The sequence below is a fragment of the Nicotiana tabacum genome, chromosome 7, assembly GCF_000715075.1.
Source record: "Nicotiana tabacum cultivar K326 chromosome 7, ASM71507v2, whole genome shotgun sequence".
Taxonomy (NCBI): domain Eukaryota; kingdom Viridiplantae; phylum Streptophyta; class Magnoliopsida; order Solanales; family Solanaceae; genus Nicotiana; species Nicotiana tabacum.
Window position 1 is genome coordinate 110,750,254 of NC_134086.1, and position 16,201 is coordinate 110,766,454.

The 16,201-nt window shown below is 35.0% G+C and overlaps 1 protein-coding gene across 1 annotated transcript; it reads left to right on the forward strand.

Moving 5' to 3' along the window:
* Positions 1 to 12,124: 12,124 nt before the first annotated feature.
* LOC107773865 (uncharacterized) lies at positions 12,125 to 15,616 on the forward strand. The gene is made up of 8 exons (XM_016593291.2): positions 12,125 to 12,200; positions 12,312 to 12,477; positions 13,025 to 13,115; positions 13,214 to 13,272; positions 13,688 to 13,748; positions 14,663 to 14,753; positions 14,887 to 14,963; positions 15,121 to 15,616. Exons 1-8 carry the CDS (start codon positions 12,173 to 12,175, stop codon positions 15,235 to 15,237), a joined length of 690 nt encoding a protein of 229 aa, XP_016448777.1. The 5' UTR covers positions 12,125 to 12,172; the 3' UTR covers positions 15,238 to 15,616.
* Positions 15,617 to 16,201: the final 585 nt, after the last annotated feature.

Consider the following 16,201-nt stretch of genomic DNA (forward strand, 5'->3'; position numbering starts at 1 on the left):
CGAGCAAGTTCGTATGATATTTTTAGACTTATGTGCAAAGTTGGTTTAGAGCACCGAGGGCTCAGGTGAGTTTCTGATAGGCTATGAAGTGAAATTGGACTTAGAAATGTTGTTGGTATTTCCAATTCTAGTGTAGGCATGTGATCTCACATTTACGAGATCAGGCCTCACATTTGCAACCTCTGAGGGGTTCGCATTTGCGAGCTACATATCATATTTGCGAAGAGTAGCTGGACCACATTGAGTTTGCATTTGCGAAACATACTTCGCAATTGCGAAGTGAGTCATGAGGGGCAGTGATCCAAATGCAATCAATTGATTGCATTTTTGGAAGGGTCAGTGTTCGCATTTGAGAACAATTCATTGCAAATGCGATAAAAGCAGGAATGTGAAACTTTTGTATTTGTGATAGGTTCTTCGCATTTGCAAACCCCAGCTCGCAAATGCAACACCTCCAACTGATTAAAATGTGACTTAAACCGGATTTTTGGTTTATTCTTCAAATTTTCAAACTCAAGAACCCTAGAGGCGATTTTTCTAAACTAGTTTCTTTCAATCTTTCACTACATTTTCTTAGATTCCAACCAAAATTTCTGTGTTTTCATGGTAGAAATTGGGGGTTTTAGGTAGAATTGGGAATTTTTTTAAAAATGGAATTTATACCTAAAATTAAGGTCGAATTCCAAAACAAACATAATCGGGCTCGGGGGTGAATGGGTAATCGGGTTTTGGTCCAAATTTCAGGTTTTTACCAAGCGAGCCCGGAGTTGACTTTTGTTGTCCTTTTCAATAATGACCTAAATTGAATTCTTTGCAATCGTGGGTAGTTCCTAAGGCTTAACTTGAATCGTTTGGTTGGTAAATTGCTAGATTCTATTAGTTCAAAGGCTTGTTTGAAAGGCAAAGCGATGGTTGAGCCTTGAGTTGGTCTTTGGAGCGAGGTAAGTATCATAATTAACCTTGACTTGAGTGAATAGGACTTGTTTGTCTATTTGCTATATGTTTAGATATTGGGTACAATGTATAAGTGAGGTGACGAGTACTTATGCGTTGTTGTCGGGTTAAAGCATGTGGGTGGGACTTGATTCCTTGTATTGCTTCTTTGAAAATGTTATCCATGTTTAGACTAGTTATTGTTAAATTTATCATTCTTATCATGTTTACAGATTTTTTGGTGATAATTGAGTATTGATTTCAAAGTTGAGGTTGGTATTGTGGAACCAAATATTGAAGTAAGGCTTGTTTTTGTTATTCTATCTCCCTATTGTTATTTGTTCATAGTTTTATGGTAAGGGAGAGTGTTAATAAATGAAGGGTGATGTTGTGCCATATTGTGAGTGTTAATGTACGAAGGGTGATGTCGTGCCATATTGTGAGTGTTAATGCACAAAGGGTGATTTTGTGTCATGTTATGAGAGTTAATGCACGAAAGGGTGATGTCGTGCCATATCTTTTGATTTATATTATGAGATTGAGAGTAAAAGCACGAAGGATGATACTGTGCAGTTTCATTGTTTCATTGTGAGGTTGAGAGTAAAAGCACGAAGGGTGATGCCGTGCACTTTTCCTTATCGTGTTTAATTATTTCCACTGGTCAAAGGCATATTGATTGTCCTGGTTATCATTTCTGCTGAAATTATCTTATCTCGCATCCCCCCTTTAGCATGTCCCCCTCCCAATATTACATGTCTAGCTCTTAGTTGTTGTTATCTTATACATATACTATTAATTGCACATGCTTATTATGTAGATGTCTTGCATAGCCTCGTCACTACTTCGTCGAGGTTATGCTCGACATTTACGAGTAGATGGGGTTGGTTGTACTCATACTACACTCTGCACTTCTTGGGCAGATTTTGGTACCGGCCCTAGCTGATCGTGAGGTTAGCAGTTGGACTTGCTTGTCGGAGATCCAAGGTAGATCTGTTGGCGTCCGCAAACCCTGGAGTCCCTTCCTAGTTTCTTTATTATATTGTTTCCTTTCTTTCAGAACATTTGTATTTTCTTTCAGACTTTGCTCATAGTAACTCTTAGAAGCTCGTGAATCGTGACACCAGATCGGAATTGTATCAATTGCTATGGGTATATGTTATTCTACAAACTCAATTTTAGCTTATGTTTAGCTTAATTGTTTCTGTTGTTAAAATTGATTGAAGTTGACTTAAGAATCCTGTCACGACCCAAACTGAAGGGGTCGCGACGAGCACTCGATGTCTTACTCAACCGAGTACCAACGTAACATATCTTTCTTATCATACTGTCATGGTTAAATGAGCCAGAAAACCTGTCATGAGATAACAAGAATAAAACATAAGGGAATACTCAACATATGATGACCCAACATGATATACAAACTTATACATGTGACATATAAGCCTATAAGGTCGACATGACCATTTGTAAACTCAAAACATAGGCCGATATGGCCATACAAGTATCCATACACCTGACATATGTCTACAAGCCTCTAAGAGTACATAAAACCATAAAGGTCGGGACAGGGCCCCGCCATACCAATCAATACATATCCAAAGCATACTGACCAAATAGGCAACTCTGGAGCAAGTGGAGTGCACCAACACCTTTGGATGAGCTGATAGCCTACTTGGAGGACTGTCAATCTATCAATCGGGACCTGCGGGCATAAAATAAAGCATCCCCAGGCAAAAGGGACGTTAGTACGAATAAAGTACCAAGTATGTAAAGGATGAAAACATAAACAAGAACAATAATATAACGAGAGATAGATGAGATACAACCTGTAACATCTGAGTGCCTCTAAGGGATACTTATATGAAATGCATGATACATATATATATGTACATAAACTTTTAAAAAGCATATGCCTCTGTGGGCATCATCATCATCATCATCATATCGTACCCGGCCTCGAAGAGGACTCAATAAACACGTACCTGACCATCATAAGGCTCGATAGAATCGTACTCGGCCACATGGAGCTCGGTAAATCCAATTGATCAGTGGTTGCACAATAAGTTTCGTACCCGGTAGACTATAGCGCGGCGTGGTAGAGTAAAATAGATACTATATATAATGCATGTTGGACTCATAGAATCATGTTCTAAATCTTTCGGAGCGACGTAAGGTCGTTGCACCTTCGATTAACATTATGTACATCCATACCATCAATATGAAACTCAATAGGATTCAAGGATCACACATGCTTGCTTAGAGTAATTTTATAAGGAAAGAACAACATGGACAATCTTAGTTGCTACGAGTAGATCCGTTATGAAATAGTGTATTTATTTCACTTTAGATTATGCCAAAATAAAGAAGGAAGTGCCTCAACATACCTTTGAAATCTTCTATCCAATCGTCAAGCAAGCTCAATATGATCTTCTTACGTCTATAATGAGTAAACTGACTTCGTCGTCATTATATAAACGTGGTAACTCTCATATTTGGAAACTAATATTCTACAAGACAACACCTCCCTTATTTGTACTACATCCCATTTGTTACCAAAAATCACCAAACAACCCAAACAACAATAATATAATTCACAATAAGCTCTCAGATTTGTTCAACAACTATTTTGAGCAGCAAGCTCGATTTACGATTAACAAAATATGGTTTGAATCCAATTTATTTTCCATGAATCTGCCTACAACATATATAACATCATACTTATGCTTACCATATTATTTTCAACCCAAAACATCATAAGCATAGTCTTCAAACATAGTCCACACACCTAGCACCTTAACCATTATCGTCAACATTTTATTTTTCATGTTATCTTCTTCAATCCACTGAATTAGCACATATATAAGCTTAACAATAGCTACAACAACATAATCAAACTATTTATAATAATTTTCAGCCATAACAAACCATATATATAGCCTCAACAACCTACAAAAAGATAACTATTCCTTATGCCATGTCAATTACTATCTTGTAGATTTTTACTCAAACAACTCAACCAACACATGATTGACCTTAAGCACAACCAAGAACATGATTTAATTACCTTAGGCAGTAGATACAACTTGAAATCCTCAGCTGGTGTAGCTCACAACAACCCTCATTCACACCACAACCCTATAGGAATTGTATTCTCTTCTTGAATCAACTTTTGTGTTCATGTTGGTACGTAAACACTTGTATTTCGCCTTGAAACTCTAATATACATGAAGGAGGTGCTAATTATTAGCTTAATAATAAAGAACAACATGAAATCTGAGGTTACTTACCTTTAAAGAATCCTCCAAAATAGCCACAAGATGAAGAACTATGATCTAGCAAGCACCACGGGATTTCTAGCGTTGGATTCATGTTTTCATCTTAGGTTTTTACCCTAGAATCATGGAGGAACCATTGGAGAGAATTTAGGAGGGTTTAGGAACTGTTTTGGATGAGAAAAATGAGTTAAAATGACATATAAATGACTTAAATACAAGCTGAAGTTTAAACCGACTTTGTGGGTCCCATGGGAGCTGCTTGCGCAGTCTTGCAAAAACGAGAATATCTCTCTAGTCCGATGTCATATTGACGAACGGTTTAATGCGTTAGAAACTAGACTCATAGATATTCAATTTGATATATAGATCATCCCTTTATACCAAGTATATTGGGAGAAAAGTGTAGCTACATTTGACCTAAATTTTAGCACATTATGAATGCAACTTGTGATGACCTTTGTCAACTTTTGTTCCACAACTCGCTTGACTTAAAAACATAACATACGACTAAAATACGACTAAAATAACTCATAACTTAACCCTCTCATCATGTTAATCACCCTAGTCTCACCCCAAAAGTATATGTTATGACATTCCAAACTTGTCGACTTTCGACAAAACTTATTTTCTTCAATTCGTTTAGCGTCCAAGCTTTCCAACCTTTTTGGTACTTGTTATTCATGATCTTAAAAATTTGTAACCTCCAATATAACATGATGAACTTACGTTATGTACTTTCAAAAACAATCTCATTTTCGAGCTTACATCAATTGGCTTACGACGTACTCTCACATACGAAAACATGGGATGTAACAAATCCTCTAATGTTGGCTTGCCTAGAAAGTGAAATGTTAGGCGTCACCACGGTCGCGAAGGTGGGAATTCCGGCTCGTGACACTTTCATAACCTAATGTTTGGTTCTATGGTATTTTCATCAAATTCTAGGTGACTTGATCTTCCTTTCTGGCAATGATAGAATTGATACAGTCTGATCATAGTCTTCGAACTCAGAAATACCATAGCAGTCATTGTAAGTAATATTATTTCTCCATTGTTATTTTATTTTATTTTAATTTAATTCTTGACGTGTATGATTGTGTTTGCACTTAATTTTTTGAATTATAAAAAAAAGAATATGAAGTGAATTTTTCAACCTAATTTACATGTATTATAAATTTGTAGAGGCATGTTTAGAATCATAAAAAAGAATACAAAATAGATTTCATTTTTATCTATGATTTGTCTTACATATACTCCATACTTCTTTATTATAATTTAAAAATTCTTAAATTTGTATTAAGAAAAATAATTGTCGGTCTCTTTTAAAGTTTATGTATAATTGTTACGTATTAAAACATATAAAAAATAATCTTATATTTGTTATGAATAGTTTGTACATTGGATACTACTTTTGATACTACATTGGATGCTACATTGGATGCACATGTTGTGAATAACTTAAAGATTAAATTTCATACTTTATGTCCATCATCTTTACTTTTTATGCCTATAAAAGGCCATGTAATTGCAATGGAAAAATACACCAAAGTGACAGAAGAAAACACTTCTCCCTTCTTTCTATCTCTTCTTATTTACATTTTTCTGCATTACTTTTATTTTATAACACGTTATCAGCAAGAAGCTCTAATTTTATTCTTAACTCCCGCTAAGTTGAGCCATATTTTATTAAGGTATGTATCATTATAATCATCTTATTTATGACAGTACATATCATATGCTCACTGTTTGCAGATTACTTGTGCGCTTGGGCATCTTAAATAGTTTAAGTACATTGCAGTGATTAAATAACTACTTCCTTCCGTGCTCAACTCTTAGAGGACCTCAAAGTCATCAAACTAGCTATGCACTAATGTCATGGACTCCCTGGATCAAAACATATCTTTAAGGCATTTTGAAGAACTGTGAGAAATAAATTGACAAGCAATAATTTTTTAATTACTTTATATTTATTGGAACATATAAATAATGTTAGTCACGTTCAATTCTATTAACACATATATATCAATAATATAAAGTGAAATGAAACAAGTATGTAATTTCTACTTTATGGCAAGAATAAATAGTAGATTGTTAACATGATATAGCTCTATTTTCATTTCTTTTACCTTAATCGTTTTGTTTTCAGTAATTGTTTATTATTATAATTATTTCTCTAACTTATTCATCTTTTATGATAGTTTTCACTATGTCAAATTTATCAAAGCTTGAATTTGTGGTACTTGACATCACCGGAAGGAACTATTTATCATGGGTTCTTGTTGCTGAAATTCACCTTGACGCTAAAGGTCTTGGAAATATTATTATACAAAGAAATGAAGCATCAAATCTGGATAAAGCGAAGGCCATGATTTTCCTTCGTCATCATCTACATGAAGGGTTAAAAACTGAATATTTAACCGTAAAAGATCCACTTGAATTATGGATTAATTTGAAGGATCGATATGACCGCCTAAAACTTACGGTATTACCGAAAGATCGGTATGAGTGGATACATTTAAGGTTGCAAGACTTTAAAACCGTAAGAGAGTATAATTCTGCTATCTTTAAAGTAAGTTCTCTATTAAAATTATGTGGAGACACTATCACAGATGAGGACTTATTGGAAAAAATATTTTCTACTTTTCACGCTTCAAATGTGGTGCTACAACAACAATACCGTGAAAAAGATTTTAAAAAATATTCTGAGTTAATCACATGCCTACTTGTGGCTGAGCAGAATAATACTCTATTAATGAAAAATCATGAAGCTCGTCCTACTGGGTCAGCTCCATTTCCGGAAGTGAATGATGTAGCAACATATGATAAGTTTGAAAAAAAAAAATAATTACCGTGGTCGTGGACATGGTCGTAAACGTGGACGTGGCAGGGGCGAAACAATTATCGTCATTATGGTGGAAATAAATTGGAGAACAATAAGGGTTCTCAAATTAATCATTCAAAAGGTAAAGCTAGTATGTGTCACCGATGTGGTATGAGAGGTCATTGGGCACGCATTTGTCGTACGCCAGAATATTTTCTCAAACTTTATCAAGCCTCCCTCAAGAAAAAAGAAAATAATGTGTAGGCACACTTGACCTTTCAAAATAATGATGATGAAGCAGGTCTCTCAAATAAATATGATTCTAAGGCACATCTTGCATATAAAGATGATGATTTTGAAGGCTTAACAAATATTACTCATTTAGAAGTTGGAGACTTCTTTGAGGATATTGACTGAAGAACTAATCATCTTACTGGGGAATGAAGCTATAAAAGTTGTTATTTTTATGTTTGCAACTAGTTTATTTTTCTTGAGTGTATTTTCCTAATGCATCATGTGTTGCTAGTTTCTACATTCCTAATGTATTTCTTAATGTTTTTTTCCGCTTGTCTTTCATATTTCTTATGATGTATTATTTGTTTTTTTTAATGAAGAATATGAAAATTCTCCAGTCTTCAAGATTAATAAAGATGATATATGTCTTCTGGATAGTGCTACAACACACACTATTTTAAAAGATAAGAGATATTTCTCTTATTTGGTAATAAAATAAGCGAATGTTAATACAATATCCGGTAGTACAAAGATTAATTGAAGGTTCTGGAAGAGCCAATTTATTACTACCAGGAGGAACAAATTTGGCTATTGATGAAGCACTATATTGTAGTAAATCTCAAAGAAACTTATTAAGTTTCAAAGATATTCGCCAAAATGGCTATCATATTGAGACTACAAATGATGAAAAGATTGAATATCTTTATATTACTACAATAATGTCCGGTAAGAAATATGTGCTTAAAATATTACCTGCTCTTTCCTCCGGCTTATACTACACAAGTATTAGTAGGATTGAAACACATGCCATAGTAAACGAGAAGTTTACTAATCAAGATAATTTTATTATTTGGCATGATCGGTTGGGCCATCTTGGTTCTAATATGATGTGTAAAATAATTGAGAATTCGCATGGACATGCAATGAAGAATCATAAGATTCTTCAATTTAATGAATTCTCTTGTGCTGCATGTTCTCAAGGAAAATTAATTATTAGACCATCAACTATTAAAGTTAGGATGGAATCCCCTGCATTTCTGGAACGTATACAGGGTGATATATGTGGGCTCATTCACCCTCCATGTGGACCATTCAAATATTATATGGTTTTGGTAGATGCATCTACAAGATGGTCACATGTGTTCTTACTATCAACTCGCAATATGGCATTTGCGAGATTGTTGGCTCAAATAATAAAGCTAAGAGCACAATTTCCAGATTATGCAATTAAAACAATTCGTTTTGATAATGCTGGTGAGTTTACATCCCAAGCCTTTAATGATTATTGTATTTCAACTGGGATAACAATTGAGCATCCGGTTGCTCATGTTCATACACAAAATGGTCTAGCAGAATCATTGATCAAACGCCTCCAATTAATTGCTAGACCAATGCTTATGAGAACAAAACTTCTCATTTCAGTATGGGGTCATGCTATTTTGCACCCAGCAGCACTTGTGCGGATAAGGCCCACAAGTTATCATAAAGTCTCCCCATTGCAATTGGCTTTTGGTCAGAAGCCAAATATTTCCCATCTTAGGATCTTTGGTTGTGCGATATATGTTCCAATTGCTCCACCACAACACACAAAGAAGGGTCCTCAAAGAAGGTTGGGGATATATGTTGGATATGAATCTCCTTCTATTATAAAATATCTAGAGCCGATGACTGGAGATTTATTTACGGCAAGATTTTCTGATTGTCATTTTGATGAATCAGTATATCCAACATTAGGAGGAGAAAATAAGCAGCTGAAAAAGAAGATAGATTGGAATGCATTATCACTGTCTCATTTAGATCCTCGAACAAATTAATGTGAACAAGAGGTTCAAAAGATTATTCATTTACAAAATATTGCAAATCAATTGCCAGATGCATTCACTGACCTACCAAGGGCGACTAAGTCACATATTCCAGCTGCTAATACTCCAATTCGAGTTGATATCCTGGAAGGACAATTAATTAAAGCAAATGAGTCTAATCCATGCTTGAAACGTGGTAGACCAATCAATTCTAAAGATAAAAATCCTCGAAGAAGAAAAGGAGCAAGTGATCAAAGTGAACATAACACAGAAGTAGTGGCTCAAGAAGAGCCCCAAGACGTAACAAATGATAAGACCTTAGGAGAGGTCCAAGTACCTGAAAATAACGAAAATGAAGAGATATCAATAAGTTATGTCTCAATCGGGAAAAGATGGAACCGAAATAATATTGTTATCGATAACATTTTTGCTTATAATGTGGCTGTTGAAATAATACAACAAGATGAGGATCTTGAACCAAAATCTGTCAATGAATATAGACATAGAAATGATTGGCCAAAATGGAAAGACGCTATCCAGGCAGAGTTAACTTCACTTGGAAAATGTGAAGTCTTCGGATCCATAGTTCGAACACCTGAAGGCATAAAGCCAGTAGGGTATAAATGGGTTTTTGTGCGAAAACGAAATGATAAAAATGAAGTTGTTAGATATAAAGCGCGACTTGTGGCACAAGGGTTTTCCCAAAGGCCTGGAATTGATTATATGGAGACATATTCTCCTGTAGTGGATGCTATCACCTTCAGGTATCTCATAAATATGGCAGTGCAAGAAAAACTTGATATGCATCTAATGAATGTTGTTACAGCCTATTTGTATGGATCATTAGACAACGAAATTTTTATGAAAGTACTTGAGGGATTTAAAGTGCCAGAAGCATACAAAAGTTTTCGAGAAACTTGTTTAATAAAGCTTCAAAAATTATTATACGGATTGAAACAATCAGGTCGTATGTGGTACAATCGCCTGAGTGAATACATGTTGAAAGAATGGTACAAGAATGATCCAATTTGTCCTTGTGTCTTTATAAAAAGGTCTGGATCTGAATTTGTTATAATCGCCGTGTATGTTGATGATTTAAATATCATTGGAACTCCTGGGGAGCTTCCAAAAACAGTAGAATGTTTGAAGAAAGAATTTGAAATGAAAGATCTTGGAAAGACAAAATTTTGTCTTGATCTACAAATTGAGTATATGAAAGATGGAATATTTGTCCATCAATCAACATACACCGAAAAGATTTTAAAGCGATTTTATATGGATAAAGCACATCCATTGAGTACCCCGATGGTTGTGAGATCACTTGATATAAAGAAAGATCTATTCCCACCTCATAAAAATAATGAAAAGCTTCTTGGTGCCGAAGTATCATATATTAGTGCAATTGGGGCATTAATGTATCTTGCCAATAATTTCCGACCAGATATAGCTTTTTCAGTAAGCTTATTGGTACTATTTAGTACTTCGCCAACACAAAGACACTGGAATGGTATTAAACATATATTCAGATACCTCCAAGGGATCATTGATATGAGTTTATTTTATTCAAATGAATCCAAGCCATCATTGATTGGTTATGCAGATGCAGGATATTTGTCTGATCCACACAAAAGGTCGATCTCAGACAGGCTATTTATTTACAAGTGGAGGTACAACCATATCATGGCGTTCGACAAAACAAACTATGGTTGCTACTTCTTCAAATCATGCAGAGATAATAGTCATTCACGAAGCAAGTCGAGAATGCGTTTGGTTAAGATCTATAACTCAACACATTCACCAAACATGTGGTCTTTCTTCGAAAGAGAATATTCCAACAACATTGTATGAAGACAATGTTGTATGCATAGCTCAATTGAAAGGAGGATATATCAAAGGAGATAGAACAAAACACATTTCACCGAAATTCTTTTTCACTCATGATCTTCAGAAGAATGGTGAAATAGATATACAACAAGTTCGTTCAAGTGATAATTTGGTTGATCTGTTCACTAAGGCGTTACCAACCTCAATATTTGAAAAGCTGATATATAAGATTGGAATGCGTCGTCTTCGAGACATTAAGTGATTTTTCATCAGGGGGAGTAACTACACGCTGCACTCTTTTCCTTAACCAAGGTTTTGTCCCACTGGGTTTTCCTGGTAAGGTTTTTAATGAGGCAGCAAGCAATGCATATTATAAATAACTATGTACATCCCAATATTTTTTTGTAAGTTTTTAATGAGGCACATTATCTTACATGGACATCCAAGGGGGAGTGTTATGAATAGTTTGTACATTGGATACTACTCTGGATATTACATTGGATGCTACATTGGATGTTCATGTTGTGAATAACTTAAAGATTAAATTTCCTACTTTATGTCCATCATCTTTACTTTTTATACCTATAAAAGGCTATGTAATTGCAATGAAAAAATACACCAAAGTGAAAGAAGAAAACACTTCTCCCTTCTTTCTATCTCTTCTATTTACATTTTACTGCATTACTTTTATTTTATAACAGAATTCCTTTTCTTTAAAAAATATTGGTTGTAGTGCTGCTTTGAAATATCGATTTTATGTCATATATTTTTGATCCAAAATCTAATTTCAGGCACACAATTTTGGATCGTAAGTTAGGACCTCTTTTTTTATTATTATTATATGACGTGAAAATTTCCCATGTTTGAAAGTATTCAATGATTTTGAGTTCAATACTTATGCTAATAAAATAAGATCACATTTCATCAATTTGAGATTGTACTTTTTTCCCCTCATATTTTGTTTATATCTAACATATGTTTTACCAAAATTTGGCGTTATTTAAAATTTATTTACTGATTGACATGGAATATTGCACGTGATGAGTAACTAGTGGCAATATAAGGACCAACACTTATAGGCCATTACTGTAACTCACCCATCCAATTGGACGTCGGTCCAATAACACCTTCTTCGATTATCACAATTCGGCCCAATCTATCAGTTAAGTGGGCTTATGAACTCAAGGCCCAGTATTGACCAAACCAGTATAAAGACATAAAACTAAACTCGCGGCCAGGTTATACTTTGTGAAAGCAAAAACAAGAAGTAGGGTTAAGAAACAATGCCGAAGTCGAAGCGTAATAGAGCCGGTATAGTACAACCCTTGAAATTTCAATATCTGATTGCTGAGTTCTTACTACTTAAGCATTTCAATTGATAAGGTGTTATATTAAGCTGATGTGTTTGGTTTCTAATTGCAGTGACCTTGTCGAAGACGAAGAAGAAGGGGAAGGAGCACAAAGAAAATATAGTAAATACAATAAGGGAATGTGCGGAAAAGTATAGTTCAGCTTACGTCTTTAGTTTCGAGAACATGAGAAATCTCAAGTTCAAGGAGTTCAGAGATCAGCTCAAGTCCTCTAGCAGGCAACTTTTTATTTATTTTTTGTTTGACAAATTTGCATGTAAAGTTATTAATCTTTATCTTAGTTGCTTGAAAAGGTTGTAATATTCTGATATAAAGGATTTTAATATCAAAAGCATACATGTTGGGACATTTTCGAGTTAAGGCATCAATTTTACTTTGATTATAGGAAGGTTAGTTATGAATAATAATGTAGGATACTATTAGGTTATATTTTCTTTATAGAGTTCAGAAAATAGCAAATGTTAATTAGGGTCGTATGGAGGTACTCTCTACTGTCGCATGTCCATGTTTAGAATTTACATGTTGTGGATCCCTTGGCTGCTCTGGCTTGTCTGGCTATTACAGCGTGTTTCAAGAGTACATTGTGTACATACAGTGAATGTTTTATCATTAAACAATTACAGTTTCTCATACAAATCATTTTTGGGAGGATTATTGATTGGAAATTAGTATTGAGTTGGAAAGTCTTGAGGGGGATTTTTGTTGGTCTTTTGTATTAATTAGCAGCATGGAGAGTGTATTAAGCATTATTTCTTTATATTTCAGATTTTTCCTTGGATCAAACAAAGTCATGCAGGTAGCACTTGGCCGGTCAGTCTCCGATGAGATTAGACCTGGTCTCCATAAGATTTCTAAGGTAGGGCACGCCAACGCACTCTATATTATCTGTCAAATGTCAAATTGATTTTTTTTTTATTCTGTTCAATTATTCTAATTGATATCCTGTCTGTACAGCTCGTACGTGGAGATTCAGGCCTTTGCTTTACTAATTTATCAAAGGAAGAGGTCCAAAGGTAAATTCGCAGATTTGATGGTGCATTTGAGATACTGGAACTCAAAACATTATAACTCTGTTTTTGATTAGGTGAAAGTAAAGCTTTACTTCTATTAGTGAAATTGCTTTAATAATTTGTTGTTAATTGTCATCCTTGTCTATTGTGCTATCTCCAAGTTATTTATGCTGATCGTGATTACACCTTAACATTTTGTTGCAAAAAATATCTAGCCAATAATTCCAAGTCAAATGCTCGTGGTTTTTCTTCTTCCGCTTCTCTTCTACGTTGCAATTTCATTCCTTGCATGAAAGTTACACCTGTATCCTGTAGCACTAGCTGTTTTTCTCTGCTGGAGTATAACCTCTGGTGTTTACTTCTTGCTCCCTCCATTTCTTCCATTTTTCTTCTGGCTCATCATTTTAAATGTTGTCAGGTTGTTTAACGAGTTTGAAGAATATGACTTTGCAAGGACTGGCAGTGCAGCAACAGAAAAGGTATTGCAAAGCTTTTTTTATTAATACAAGTTGTTTATTTACTTTGTGGCGGTGTGCGTAGGCCAGGTTACTCGCACCCTGGTTAAATCACCCGGCATGTGCTATCTCCCACTAGCATTGGCACCGGTTAATTTTGTCCATCAAAACTTAGACAGAACTTCTATTCCTTCTTTATCCAACCTTTTATTTAAATTTAAGAATTGCCTCACTTCTGCACATTCCATGATAAAGCTATTCTCCTTAATTGCGGTGTAAGGTCCAGAAAAGAATAATCTTTTCTCCTTGTATATAACAGAAATACTCAAGCTAGTTAAGTGATGTTATTTGTTTCTGTGGAGATTTAGTGTTTCTGTTTTAGGTTTTACTGCTGTAAAATGAAGCTTTTGCCACTATCTTTTGGATGGTGAATTTATTTCTGATAATTTTGAATCAACTGCATGCTAGCTTCGTTTGTATTTACCTGTTTCCATTTCTAAGTATGTTCTGACTCTTACTGCCATATTAGCTATATGTCAACTTATTTTTTATAAAGCTAATTGCCATTTGGCTACTATAATAAGGGCGATTTGCGCGAGATCTCCTTCAGAAGATGCTTTCTCTGGTTCAATTGATGCCTCTTGCTACCCATGTGCTGTTTGATCTATTATAATTAAACCATATCGATTATCATATCCATTAAAGATTGGTTCTAGTAGATAATTTTGGGATATTTTTATTTAATTTGATCTGAGCATGTCTCTTAAGGTATTTTCAACAAGTACCTTGCCTCAATTTATATTCCAGTTACTTACCGGGTTCTTATTTTTGGTCCTTATTTGATCTGAGCATTTACATAAGGTATCTTCACCAAGTGCCTTGCCTCGATTTATATTTCAGTTACATACCGGGCTCTTGTTTTTTGTTCAATCTCTCAGGTAGAGCTACAAGAAGGCCCTCTTGATCAGTTCACACATGAGATGGAGCCATTCCTACGAAAGCAGGGCATGCCAGTTCGATTGAACAAAGGTACTAATCTTCTGCTCCTCTGCTGTTTTTGTTGTTTGCTGATTGATGATTGTAAGATAATTTTAGTGTGTCCAATCTGTTTATCTATCTGTAAAAATCTCTGATTCATCTACCTATGTCGTACGGTGAGCAGGTGTTGTGGAGCTTGTTTCTGACTTTGTTGTATGTGAAGAAGGGAAGCCATTGTCACCAGAGGCAGCTCGCATACTGGTTTGTTTATATTTCCATCTTTCAAATTTTTGAGGATAGTTCCATTCTGTATGTTTCTTGTGTCATACTGGAGGTGCCTTATAAGCGTGCAAAAAGATCAAAACAGCATATGTTGAAGTTTTTGAGAATTGAAAGCAATTACTTTGTTACTGTGCAGCGCCTGCTTGGTATCAAGATGGCTACTTTCCGGCTCAACTTAATATGCAGGTGGACTCCTGATGAATTTGAAATCTACAGAGAAGGATTGGAAGAGTCAGATATTGAATCCTCATAGACAGTTCTCACACCTCTGATGACACATGTTTTACAAGATTAAAGTTGCACGGTGTGGGTTGATCCTTTGATACTCCTAGAACCTCTTGCCAGCTGAAGTCACAGGGGGTGTTTTTTACTTGGTCTCAAGATATTACTTGACCAGTCATCAATTTTGGCAATATTATAGCTTCGGTATTCAGACTTCAGTCTCTGTGTGCGTGGAAGGTGTTTGAACTATTTTGACTCTTCAATGTAACGGATTTATACTTCAAAAGGGGAAAAAATGTAACAGATTTTATGTGAAATTCCTACTAAAGTGTACAACTTCAAATTTGGATCTCAACGTTCGTTGATGGTTGGCCTGGTGTCTAGGCTTTCTGCGAGCTCATCTGATTGGCTTAAGATCTCTCTTGGTATATCCTTATTTTGAAGGACTGACTTTAGACTGACTTGATATACTAGGAATAGTTTTGACATCTTATGGTCGTTTGGTATGAGGTATAAGAAGGTATAGTGCTGGTATAAAAATTTAATACCATCTTAATACTTTGTTTGGTTAGCAAACTTGGTGCAAGTTATTCCGGAATTAAAATTAGTATCGGGATTATTTATAATATTATATCTTGTAGAGGTGAGGTATTTAGTTCTGGAATAACTTATATCTTTTTTTTTTAGAAATTATGCAAGTCATTTTTAATATAACATACCAAACAGTGGATAAAAAATAATACCAGCATAATTAATCTCAGCATAACTTATCCCGGCATAAGCCGTATTCAAACCAAACGATCCCTCAGTGTATATACAAAATACTGAAATTGTCGTTACTACCGATAATCAAATGGGTGGTGATGCATTTTCATCCTCTCTTAATAAAAGAGTGAAATTTTATCTCAAGTGGATCCAAATAGAAAAATGCATCATTCTCTTTCTGCTTACATACTACCTTCCCCAGACCCCACTAATGAGATTTCACTGGGTCG

What these genes read in the sequence shown, in the direction of transcription:
- LOC107773865 (XM_016593291.2), top strand. Translation starts at nt 12,173, where the DNA reads ATGCCGAAGTCGAAGCGTAATAGAGCCG. An exon ending in GTCGAAGCGTAATAGAGCCG is followed by an intron (nt 12,201 to 12,311) that starts GTATAGTACAAC and finishes TTCTAATTGCAG; the next exon opens with TGACCTTGTCGAAGACGAAG. An exon ending in CAGAGGCAGCTCGCATACTG is followed by an intron (nt 14,964 to 15,120) that starts GTTTGTTTATAT and finishes GTTACTGTGCAG; the next exon opens with CGCCTGCTTGGTATCAAGAT.